Source organism: Perissodus microlepis, chromosome 12 (genome assembly GCF_051167445.1).
Source record: "Perissodus microlepis isolate ML-2025 ecotype Zambia chromosome 12, ASM5116744v1, whole genome shotgun sequence".
Classification (NCBI taxonomy): domain Eukaryota; kingdom Metazoa; phylum Chordata; class Actinopteri; order Cichliformes; family Cichlidae; genus Perissodus; species Perissodus microlepis.
Genome location: NC_140472.1, coordinates 23,613,759 through 23,627,276, shown reverse-complemented (window position 1 = coordinate 23,627,276; position 13,518 = coordinate 23,613,759). Strand labels below are relative to the sequence as shown.

At 37.3% G+C, this 13,518-nt stretch overlaps 1 protein-coding gene across 1 annotated transcript in view; it reads left to right on the top strand.

The window, feature by feature from the left end:
* oxct1a (3-oxoacid CoA transferase 1a) overlaps positions 1–11,892 on the top strand; it is a 49,633-nt gene extending 37,741 nt beyond the window's left edge. Inside the window, exons 15-17 of the mRNA XM_084945148.1 lie at positions 880–960; positions 10,524–10,625; positions 10,728–11,892. Of these exons, the coding sequence (XP_084801274.1) occupies positions 880–960; positions 10,524–10,625; positions 10,728–10,763 (219 nt within the window). The 3' untranslated portion in view covers positions 10,764–11,892. The remainder of the gene's footprint in view (positions 1–879; positions 961–10,523; positions 10,626–10,727) is intronic.
* Positions 11,893–13,518: the final 1,626 nt, after the last annotated feature.

Sequence of the window (13,518 nt, the reverse complement as noted above, 5' to 3'; positions counted from 1 at the left end):
TGTGTTAGCATGAACTCTTATTGTGGTTTTTCGAGCTAACATTGCCTTTACGAGTCACTCAAGAGACTTATTTCCTTTCTGTGAGTGAAATTAAATTAACAGCGTCCTTTTCCCGTGTTTATATCTTCACCAGCGTTACTTGTATCTGCTTCCTACAGTAATGAATGTGAGTGCTAGGGCTGATTAAGGATAATTCTGCTAATGGATTGCTTAATATCCTTTTACTAGAGAGGGCTGGCTCATTCTAGTGAGGCACACAATCCACCTCCTGTTTGCTCATCTTCAGTTAATTTAAATACAAGTCTAGAATTGGGCTTAGTGTTTTGAGACGAGCTGATAGTTAGACCGGGGCTGCAGCAAGAGATGACTAATCCCACAGGGGTTCTGACACTTGCAGTAGGCAATCCAGCTGAATTGGTTTACTTTTAGAAAGTCCAAACCAATGTGATGCAAGGGCAATGTAACATTCTGCATTTACAAAAGCATGCTGTTTTTTGCTAATGGGACTCTGTCTGGCGCCCAGCTAAAGTCCAGATGGTGCAGCAGGTGAGCATAAATTTACTGCCCTGAAGGCTGCTTTCATTCATGATGGGGAAGGGGAGTGGGAGAGTGAGAGAGGGTGTGTGATGTATGCCTCTTAGACATCGTTGGAGGCCTCTCTCTCTCCTTCTTTCTTTCTTTCTCTCTCCCTCCTTTTCCTTGAAGATGTCTGATGGAGAAACTGAGGCACACACTGTATTTGTGCTGGATGTCCTTTAGGATCAATATACATACCCAGCTGAAACACTGAATATACACATATATGTACAACATAAAAGATCCATTCCAAAAACATCCAGATACTAAATGAAGGCAATGATGTTGTCCTGTTCTTTTTAGGGAGGAAAACACAAGATACTGGACAAGTGCAGCCTGCCTTTGACAGGGAAACAATGTGTGGATCGGATCATCACAGAAAAGGTGCACTTTTATCTTTTTGTTTCTATATGTACATAATACATGCAGATGTGCCTCCATGGATGCAAATGTGAATAGTGGATGGAGAGATGAATGGATGATTGAGCTGTTCGTCATAAACTTCGACTGCTTACTAAGGTTTGCTACATAGACGGTGCGAGTGAGTAAGCTATGACTGACTCCTGGCCTAGAAAGGATTTACATGGGGGACATGAGAGTGTTTTGTAGAACTAGTTTTTTAGTATATCTTCTAAAAATTGGGGTTTTGGAATATACTGCATTATATGAATTATATACCTGTGATTTGAATTTATTTTAATGTTAATAGAATAATGTAAAATTCATCTTTTAATGCCACAGAATACACTTGTCAACCCACAAAAATCCATCTAAATCCCCTGCTCGACTGCAGCTGAACACAGATTTTTTTTTCAGAATCTATTTGTTAGATGATGTCATGAGGTACAACTGTAAACGCCACGCTTGTTACTCAGAGTAAAAAGAAGGTCCACCTCTACTGATGTCAAATACAATGTCTGACTGAACAGAAATGTACTATGTGTAAATAGTGTTGCAGACATAGGTTGGAATCACATTTTGTGTCATTGGCAATAATGAAAAAAATAATAATGCACAAAAGTCCACAAAGCATACGTAAACTAGAAGATCTTCTCCCAGGAGAAGCTGAGTGTTGATGAAATTTAACTATTCACCATTGATAAGTGATTATCATTTTGGCAGTCAGTGATTTCAATTCCTTTTCTACCACAGCTAATTAGTATTAGTAACAACGAGGGGCACACAAGAGTCCTTAACCAATAAAACACAAGTGCCTACACTGTGCATTACATCACACTAACACGCACACACACACACATACACACATACACTAACTAACTAATACCAAAAGGACTAAAGCTGTGCCGCAAAGCACAAGCTATATGTGTTGCATGATCTTGGAAAATGTGCTTAACATAAAAACAAGAAAACACAAATGTTACCCAAAACCTATTTAAAAAAAATTAAAATTATACTGTTATATATTAGGCCTATAAGAAACTGAATCCACATTTTATACCCAACATTGAGCTGGCACACTAGACTCCAGTGAGAAGTCAAAAATGAATCAAGCATAACATTTAACCGCTAAAACTTTTTTTTTCTTTTCAGTAAATTGTTGTAATTTGGCATATCAATCAAAAAATAATTATGTGCTTTACTGTTTTTTATAAGCTTTTTGTAAAACAGTAAATTAGAAAGTTCATGGATAACAATAATACTAATCTTTTAGCATTAAAGATATCATTAACTTTTACACAATCATAAAAAATGATTTGGGTAATTACCTTCCTGTTAATTTAGGGCAGCTGTGGCATAAACCTTACGTTCGGTGGTAGTTTAATGAATTTGTTAAGCACAAGAACACAATTCAAAAATGAGCAAACAGAAGCACCAGATACATTGTTATGATAAAAGGGAGTGACACTAGTAGATGGAAATTTAATTTGTTCATTTAACCCTAATTCAGTCTATTGATTTTCATAAGCAATCACATGATTATTTTTTTTTAAACATTTAATTTGTTATGGTTTTATTTCATTCTTGGGCTTGGGTTTCCCTTTAAATTTAATTAATCTTTAATTAATCTTCATCCTTGTCTGTCAATGTTTGATGCAGCTGAATATTTTGCACCCTGTCTTATGCTTAAAGGGTGGCACACAGTCAGAACAAGGACATCTGGTTCTTGTCCGTAGGCTCTTCAGGTTCCACTGGCAGACTCATGCACCAAAGAAACTATTGGTCTCTACAACTGATGGTGGAAGCCATTGAGCTGCATCAGCAGCCTTTTATTGCGACAGGCTGAGACAGAAGCATTAATTTTTAGCATGCCCATCGATCTGTCGGTCAGCGTTACTCTCCTGAGCATGATGTTTCAGAAACATTTGGAGGGAATTTCTGATGTGAACTGATTTTAAATTGCGAGGTCAAAGGTTAAGTTAATTTCTCAATTAATATGCTAATTATGCCAAATTACACACAGTGTCTAATAGGATAAGATGATGTTGTGATGGAATTTCACATTCAAAAGATCAAAGGATAACTTCATTGTGCCATTGTCATTTTCTGGAATATTTTCTTGGGTAGATTTCAAACTTCCATTAGAGCTGAGGTATAAGTCTCTGAGCTTGCTTTTGAGTGTGTTGGTTCTTACGTTATTATGTTAATTATAGTTTATGTTCTCTGGTGTGTGCGTGATGAAAGGATTTGAAAACGTTTGCTTATCTGATGGAGATATCACAGAATTTAGGAACGGATGCCAGTTCAAAGGAATGTAAAAAGGAGAAAGGAAGTGGCATAAATGCTGAGTAGGAAAAAGGTCTGTGGCAGTTGAGGAAGAAAAGCACAGTGAGGGGTTCCAGTAAGTAGAAGAGCTTGGTGTTGATGCAGTTTGTGTCCTCATGTACTCCGGTCAGTTCCGTGTTACCCTCTGGCGGTTACTGCCTTTAGAGGTTGTTCATTGAAAACATGACCTGTCAGGGGCAAAGTCAGACAGTGTGTCCATGCTTCCACCCCCAGTTCTTTTCTGCTCGACTGGCTGCTGTTGTGATTGCACAACATTTCTCAGCAAGCAGATTTCTGTCAACATTTATAAAGGTTAAAGCTCTTTGTATTGCCCCACTAGCCCTGGTGCCACCTCCTTCTTTTCATCCTCCTCATTTTAACTTATGCCGCTCTCTCTTTCACTCTGTACATAAGTACTCTTGTATTTATATTCTCAGAAATGGAATGAAAGAAAACAATATATGGTGGCATTCATCCATTCCTCTTAGCAAAATTGCAGCCAGTGCTCAACTTCCTTCCTATTTGACACACACATATATCAGCACATTTATATGCGTCATTGTCTTTTTTGAGACAGAAGAAAAAAAATCAGTCTGGCTTGTTTGAGTTCACATCGATAAGATCAGACTAGTGTAGATGAGGTGTGTAACTTCATGTTATAGATTTCTACAAGCCTCATCTCTAGATGAGGCTTGGAACATTTTGGCCATGCTGAAACCATGAAAGAAAAGTTTATATATAATTTTCCTTTTTTATGTTTTATGGACCAAATAATACCAAAGTAACTCAACTTTCCTTATGCCTACATGCTAACAGATTGTGAGAGGGTGAGATTAGTGATGATGTGAGGATGGAGGTGCTGCAGCTACCAGATGAACATCAGTCTTAAGTGACCTTAAAATGTGACAGACTGCACCTTAAAATGTGTCCCGCATTGCAAGGTGTGGTATTTGTACATATTGAAGGAAGTCTATACCTGTGTTTCTTCTCACTAAACTCGTCTATAGACCTCCATGGTTCTTGTCTCTTCGAGGTGCGTATAGGGAAGTGGAACATCCTACATTAGAGGCGGATTGCATGAGTTAGTATATTAAAGGGCATCCATTTTCGTGCACATGTGATCTTGGTGTGACTTTCAGATAAAGGAAACCTCTTGAATCAAATGCATTAATTTTGTCCATGTTGTGTGGTCAAGTTTGAGCAATATAACATTTGCGTACTCTGGGAATTATCTAGTATCCTGTGCCTGTCAACTGATGTTGGTGTCCTTCCTTAGCTACAAGTTAGAAGATGCTTGTGAAGGCTTCAGCATGGTACTGCATTAGGCAGAGCCTAGTTGTTAGCTGTGTTGGGAGCAGTTTAAAAAAATATTTGAAACATCCAGGAATGTAGACCTAATTTATATTTGTGCTGTTATTGGTTCTTTTGCTTTTCCCATGTATCCGGGATAAAAACTTTTAGCATTGCACATGGTTGATGTATCACCGTCCACCTGCCCTAACACATACTGTGTGCCGTAGAGAGAACTACATAGATGCAACAGTTCTATCTCTTACATTCAGGAATATTGGTGAGGGGAGAGAAGATACACAACAGGGATTTTATTTATTTTACTTCCAGCAATAGAACTTTTTTATTTGCATCAGCACTAGTTTTCTCCTCTGCTCTCTGTTTTAGTCTAAGTGTGTGAGTTTATGTGCATCTATTTATGCACCTGTTTTACTCCACCACACACAGAGCAGAGAAGATCAACCAGACCAGTTATGCTATCATGCCTGGTAGTCTTCCAGACCAGTTTCTTCATCCTGTTGTAATTTTCAGCATAATCGAACTTGCTTTTTCACAAGTTAATAGAGTCCTTGTGGTATAATTTCACCAGCAATAGTTGTAAAAGTAGGTCAATAGTCTGCTCTGCTGCCATTGTTCTCCATAATACTAACAATGATTAAAAACAGCAAACACCAATTGTATATGTAGTTCCTTATGTTTAGAGACTCAAAGATATTTCAAAAAATTTATATAATTATAGATATAAGGATTGTTTTTAATATAGTACTTGTATAAAAATCTTTCACAGCTGACGACTTCCTGAAGTCTAGAACTTGTCAACTTCAACAAATTCTAGACCTTTACTGCCGCCTCTTTCTGTTGCTGCTTGTTTGTGGGTCTCTCTGTCCTCTTTTGGGTTGGGGTCATATTGCTGTCTAGTCCATTGAGGAATATCCCATTTCTTTGTCTGTAAAAACTCTTGGCTTACTTTTGCGGTATGCTTTTGGTGAATATTCATTTACCCTGTGAAGCACCAGGGCTATGGGTTATGGAGCATTTGGCTGAATGTGAGCAGAGAATATAGCCCTGTACACTTCAGAATTCATCCCGCTACTTCTGTCAGCATTCACCTCACCAACTAACGCTTCCACTGGCAGCCATACATGCTCATGCCATAACATTGCCTCCACTATAATTGACAGATAATGTTTGACAGCTTCAGATCATGAGCTGTTCCTCTGAATACTTTTCTCTTCCTACCAGAATGGTGTGAGATAATCTAAATTTAATCTCTTCAAAGATTTATTTGTTTTTTTCAGAACTGTGCAGACTCTCTTCGATATTTACTGGTAAAGTCTAATCTGGCCTTCCTGCTTGTGAGTGTGCAACTTGTTATAAATCTTCTCTATTTATATTCATGGAAGCATTTCTTGAGAGAAAATGCATTAGAGTTTGCATTAGAGAAAATGATGCATCTACATCAAGAGTGTTTATCTAAGGAGAGAACTGGCCATGAAACTGATTGTCACTCCATTCTCTGGGGGACTATTCCTAAATAGTTCATAAAATATTTTTTAAACACTGTGAAGTAAATTCTGAAGTTTACTCAGAATTTACAAAATTATATATTATATCACTGTCCAAATACTTACAGACCTGAATGTAAGCTGTAACCATTGGTTGGGTAAATTAAATACCGCATCCAACCAGTAAAAAGGTGGACTTTTTTTCTTTTCTTTTCTTTTCTTTTTTTTAGCCCAGAAGACTTTATAATCCTGTTTGTGGACTGTAAGAAAATATGATGATCACAAGAGGTGATAGAAGATATGGACATAAGTAATACATAGTACCTTTAATAAAGCCGATAATGCTCATCTGTACTTTATTGTCCATTGATTTCTTTTCTTGCATGATTCTGCTCCAAATTGTTTTTAAAATAAGAGCAGAAACTAAAACCTTTAAAACCAAATACACTCCGCACACAGACACATGCTGACCTAGCACATATATTCACACAAACGCAGCATCCTCCTTGGCTCAACATGTCCAGGAGGGATAGCAATTTAAGTGTTGTCCAAAATAGTGATGTTATGATTTAAAGCTAAGTGTGGTAGGAAATCGATTGCCTCAAGCTGTCTCTCTGCTGCTGGAATCATTTTTGTACCCCATGTTGCCACTTCTTCACTCTTTACTACTTTGCTTCATTTAACAGTTAGTTGACTTACAGGAGTTTATTGCAATGATTTTGTGTGAGTAATTCTTATCACCTCTGTTCCCACTGTTGCTTTACATGCTGCCATGACAAAGGTCTCCACACTAGCTTTGAGTATTTTTCTCATCTTATCAGTTAAATCCTTCTTTAAAAATGAGGAAGTAAAAAAACAATAATTGCCCATTCATTTACCAATGAAACACAATGACTCCTGAATTATTCAATCATTTAATGGGAGCATAAAATCATTACCTTTGGCATTTCCCATAATGACAGCAATACCAGTGATGGCAATTATTTTTCAGCAACCAAATTGAAATTCTTTTATGGTCCTCCTGTGAGCTTTTGTCTGAAAACATCTCAAAAGCTACTCCTTGTAATTGCTGCAGTATATTGACAGGATGCTGGATAAGCTGTTGTTTATTTGTTGGAAGGTCAGGTGCTAATTTCTCCTCCTTCTTTTCTCTTGTATTCACATTTGTCTAAAACGTTAAGCTGACCGAGAGCGTGTGTCTTAGTGTTGTTACATGACATTCAGCCCACGTCTCGCCAGACAGCACATGGGGAAGACTACCGGCTTCTTAATGACTAACTTGCATCAATCTGGTTAATGATGGTGCTGGCTTTGAAGACTGTGAAGAAAGGTGACTCAACATTTTTATAACAAAAGGCTGCTTTGCAAATGGAGGCACGGTTGGTTATTCATTAGTATAGTGTGGCTATTATAAATGAAATCAGCTCCTAGTTCATTTTAAAATGTGCTTACCCATGCCATTATGTGGCAAGCTTTTTTGCATTGTAAAGCAAACAGGGAGTTTCACATTGACATAGCACAGCACCTATCATACAAGTACATTAGTGCTGCATCTTATATTATACCCTTTGGCACATTTTGACAATTTTTTAATTTCCCCTAATCACTAGCGACATGTGTCACAATTAGAGATGCATGTCAGTGTCTGTGTTATCCATAGACCCCTGTTCCTTGTGACATTCCATCTGTCTTGCTAATACTGGAGTGAGATATCTTCCTCCTGCCCTGTTACTGTGTGTATAGTTCTAATGAGCTGAGAGTCCTGACAGGCTTAGCCTGAATGTGAATATGACTTAGTCTGTCAGGCCCTGCTTAGGGAAGTAACAGGGCCAGCCTCGAAGAGTGTGCTTGTCTATATAAAGTATTTTTGCGTTGTTTGCATAAATAGGGATAATGGCATTTTGCCCTGCATCAGTTTTTAATAGCTATCATATAAACGGTACAGTACGAACCCCTACTTAAGCTGTCATCTTAGACATGTGTTGAGAAGTTGCAGTCTGCTAACTGACGATAATGTCACATTCAATTTGAAAAGACAAATTTGACACATTTTATTAAATAGCTTGTAGTACACACATAAGAATGCACAAGTATATGAAGTTAGCTTAAAAGCTTAAGAATAGAATAGCAAGAACAGTAATGTGTTTTTGTTAGGTTGTTTAATTAAAAATTTTTACTCATTAATATACATTGATTAGTGTGTAATTATTTCCAACAAACCGATGCCTTCTCATAAACTAATAAATTAATCTATTAAAAATACACAGGAGTGGGCGCCAGATTGTGGAAGCCACCATGTTGCCTCACCATCTTAAAAACATGTAGATGGGCTACATATGGCCACATATGTGGTAGACCTTATAAATAGCTCTTTTTAACTATACCATTTAGCATTTGTACATGTATATTTTATGATCTCTTTCTCTCTATTTATGTCTTTCTTCTCTTCTTAATTTGCCTCCTCCACCATTCTTTTCTCTCCGACCTCATTTCCACCTCATCCTCTTCCTCCCAAACTCAAACCTCATGTCCAGAAACAAAGTCAGGTCTTTAACACAAACATAAATATGCTGATTTATTCCTGATTGTCATACTTTTGGTCAGCAGATTAGACATTTGACTTTTCCATCTCCAGATATCTGACAATGAACCTGCTAAGTAAAATTACTACCTGGTTAGAAGCTAAAATTATGCCAGCTAATGGTAGGCTTGAGGGTCTTTAAAATCACACTTCACCTCTGGTAAACAGTTTGAATACATCCAAATATAGAATGAGAGTTTATGCGCAAAGTGTCCAAGTCCAACTATGTTAGATCCACTTTCAATAACGACAAAAAAGTTCAGGATATCCTCAACAACTCACCTGAGTATCGCTCTTATAGCATATAAGTGATTTTTATTGACTCATAGACTTCTATCAGACTACTTTGACAAAGTTTAACATGTGTTTTAGACAAGTTTTAGACATGGACACATATTTGACTGACAGATGAACAGGAGGGGTAAGAAAACAGAATTCACTTGACTACAATCTATTGATACCTAGTGGTGAGATCTTACACATAGTTCAGTTTCAACATTAAAGGTACAATCTTACTCTAATACAGTTTTTACTAAAACTTGGCACTTAAGATTTGTACTCCTGTATACACTTTCAGTAGCCAGCTGTTAATGGAGCTAAATGAAGCTAGATGGAGAAATATTACATATTGACTTAAAATGGTTAAAGAAAATGTAGCTTTTGTAGTTCCTATGCTTAGATACAAATCTTCATTTGCAGTGTACTTTTTCACTAATTGTATTTGAATATATGCAAGAAGGGAATCCAATGTTTGAGATAAGATTACACCTTGAACTGATGCCCGCTTACTTGCTTTGAACAATTGACTGTGCTAGATGCACATCACAGTAATCCGACATCATCCAGACTTGTGATTGCTGGAAGGTTAAAGACTGGCTAATGTCCACTCTCATTAGCTTTGTGGCATGCACCTGTTATGAGCAGTATCTGGAAACTTGGCTACAGTGCATGTGTGAAAAGGGTTTTGGCTTATAAAAGAAGGAAAGCTATTAATGGGTCTTCTTTTGGCTACTTTTCGGTAGACAGAACATAAGTCAAATTTTCTTTAAATATTGACATTTACTGTATTTTTCCCTTCGGCTTGTAAGTTTGATGGGATTTAACATGGTTATTTTCGGTTCTGTTTTGCAGGGCTAATGCCTTTGGCTGTTACTGTATTTCATTACAGTCAGATATTGACATCTCCAAGGGCCTCATTTATGAGTGCACTGTGTGCGCAAATTGTGTTGGCTTGTTTCGAACCCTGGAGTCTGTTTATCAATTTTTATGTGTCTATTCACAAATTCTCAAAGTGCACATTCACAAATTCCTAAATGTAGACAAGTGTGCATACGTACAGTGTAAAATCATCACAGCAACCACTATTTTGAATGTTATAGCAAAATTCATATTTTAATCAATAACACAGTAATCTGTTAAAAATGGTGCACCAATTAAAATAAAACTGCTTACTGCTTTGTAGTAGTCCAGCTTCAGATAGCTGAGGACCGCTCTCTGAGTCCTTTCCTAGATGTGTCACCAATAATTGCAGCTATTTTGTCATCTGTTGAATGGATGACACTAAAGTGGTACTCTGGCCCTCTGCCTGTGGCACTGATGTATTTTTCTGGAGGTTGTCTCTTCTGGGTCCTTTTTGATAAATGAGGACCCCACATCCTTGACTGTGACCCAGTGACCGGACGCCATAAGGCTCAAACCTGTCTATCACAGAAGTGCTCATTCTCACTGTTTTGTGTTTGTCTCATCGCCCTCTCTCATCTCTCTCCCTCTAAATGTCCCATCTTTTTTCCTTACCCCCCTTATTCCTCTCGCTCATTTCTATCCTCTTTCTCTCATTTTTTTGCCAGGCTGTGTTTGATGTCGATAAGACAAAAGGTCTGACCCTGGTAGAAATATGGGAGGGACTTACTCCCGAAGATATCAAGGGATGCACTGGCACAGATTTTGAGGTGAGTAATGTAACAGTTAGGCTACTAGCACTATGAAGTGTTTTTGGACTTGGGTTTATTAAACATGAAACTTCTACTTGTCCTCTGTCTAATTTTTTCTAGGTGTCTCCCAACCTGAAGCCTATGCAGCAAATTTAGAGGAGCTTCCACTGGCCTCAGAGATGTGTTTTTGGTTTGTCACTTCATTTCTCTGTGATGAACATCAGGTTATTTAACAGCCTGAAATGGGTCAAATAAGCTTTTAAAAAACATACCTGGTTCAGCCAAGGTTTTCTTGGCAATCAGCATGCAGCTGTCAAATATTTACCTCTGTATTATTAACTAAATTTGATTAACAGAGGTCACTTTACACTGTTATTTTCGTGCTCTTAGAAGGAATGAAGAAAATTGCATTGCCTATTACACATTTAAGTTATTAATTTATTTTTTTTTTTACTTATGCGAGTCTTTTACGCAATCATCAGTTTGAAAATTGTTTTAAAAATATTGATATTATTTTGTTTTTTCCAACTATACTATTATTTTCAAAAGAAATGATGCAAAAACTCTTTTGAATCAGATTTTCTGGGAAATAAATAAGAAAGGTCAAATATTTGAACCGTGAGACAATTTCCAGTGTTTTGGCTCTCGATGCTATAACAGTAGATGTTAAAAGTAGCAATCGGTGTGCAGTTAAGTGGAAACAAGTAGTAATTCAAGAATCACAATATATAATATGAAACATTACAACTTTTTCTATCAGCTCCAGACCTCTCCCGCCTGCTTCATTGGTGAAGGAACAACAGTGGAATATACGACACCATTTATTATTTGGTTGAACGACTACATATTATCCAACTGTAACTTGAATATGATTGATAAGCTGAAAGGCATGCCTGTGTCTCACTGAAATGTAATGAATGAAAACCAATGTCCTATAGGTCAAGTGAGTATTCATTTATCGTAGAACAAATATGTATGTAGTTGTTTTAAATTGTGCTGTGACATGAAACGGAAAAAAAAAGTTTGTAGATGAGGCTTCCAGTGTTGAATATGTTTGGTCTTTTTTTTAAAATAATGAAGATGATGAGCCATTATTTTACTATCAACCTCTGCCATAATGTAGACTTGTCTATTTTTCCCAACCTCAGGTGTTTTGAAGCAGGTGGGCTTGTCAGATATTTCAACCAGAAAACATGAAGCCTTAATAATTTTTACAGAGACATTTGCTGTTCAGATGCAATTGTGTGTAAAATAAAATACAAGCTGGCGTGCAGAGTGAAGCAAACTACGTTTTTCTTTCTTTTTGAATAAGAATCTTGAAACCAGCAGATGTGTTTTCAAGTGATTTAGCTCATCGAGAGTTTTTGACGCTCTACAGGTTAAAGCTTTGTGTATATGGATGGTGGGCTTAATGTTTACATTCTCGATTCGATTCTTCCACTCGGGCAAAGAGGTGCTGGCATAACCAGAGGCCCGTTACACAACCTGCGAATTCAGCCAGTAGGCTTTTGGGTTCAAGGAGATCAACTGGGTTGGATCATCAAGCAGAAAAATGGAAGAAAGTGACAGGGGCTCATGCCACCGGCTGTTGATGTTAATCCAGCACACTCCTTCATGAGTCAGACCAAAGCAATACTTCATAAGCCTACATTTTGTAACCTAGTTCTCATACTTGTACTTGAATTCACTGAAGAGGGAATTTGAAGAACGCAGCGGGTTCTAGTAGGAACATGTTTCTGAAAAATACAAATGGATGACCTTGCTTTTGAGTTTTTCAAAAGGGGATATTAAAATGGGTTTTCAAGATTTAGTTAAAGGGACAGAAGTCCTTTTTTAAGGTCCAGGTTTGTGGCAACCAACCCGAAATATTGTTGAAAGCTGACTCTGACATTAACAGCTGTCATGAATTAGACATTTTATTTTATATGATGGCAATTCAGATCCTTTTTTTCTTTTTAAATATGTATATTGTTCATTTGAACACTGGGTTTAAGATCAACCAAGGCAAAGCCTATTATTTGAGAGACCTATGTTTATATTGGGAGACATGGCAATGATTAGTGATTATGCACAGTATTTATGACAATATTGATCTTTTTTTCTGTGCTTTTGCTGGCAATGGTTTGATAAACCGTTCCTCTCGTGACACTCCTCCAAACACATAATTGTAGAAAACACAACCAGATGGGAAAACGACAACAACAAAAAAATCCTGATTTTGGCAGAGAAGTCAGTCATCTACTTTGCTGTCATTTAGGTAATAAATTCCGTAGAGTGTTTGGACATCATGATACAGACCATGAAAGAAAAGGTTTTGTATATTCTCCATCTTTATACCATTACAACCTATTTTCTGAATGACTCGTGTTAAGCTGGCCAGCCAACTGATTGTAATCACACTGATTATGCAGAATGGGTCATTTCCATATAGCTTTCAGTGATTCAAGTGCATGACCTTAGCTCCGACATAGGTTAACTAGGAATTAGAATTTAATCTCTGACCAACTTATTTTAAAACCCTACACTAACTGAACCTTTTCGGATAATGCACATATCCAGTCCTCTAAAAAGATGGCTTTAAATGTCCAAAATGTTCTAACCTCAGTAAAAGCATGTCTTGAATTATGGAATCAGCTTGGCAGACCTTTTTACATAGGCTATTCATATCCAACTATGTGGTTCCAAAATATTTAACATGCTGCCCTCATGTGGGGGTGTTCTGGCAACCTTATGGGTTTGTGTAGTCTAGCATTCATGCTCTGTGCATTAATGCTAAAAACATGAGATGATTATATGTTGCCTTTTATTTTGTAAGTGACTAGTACTAAAACATACCCATTGCGGCGTTTAGGCTATGTTACTATTGGGCGACTAACCACCGAATGTTGCCATATTTAGATCCATCCAACCG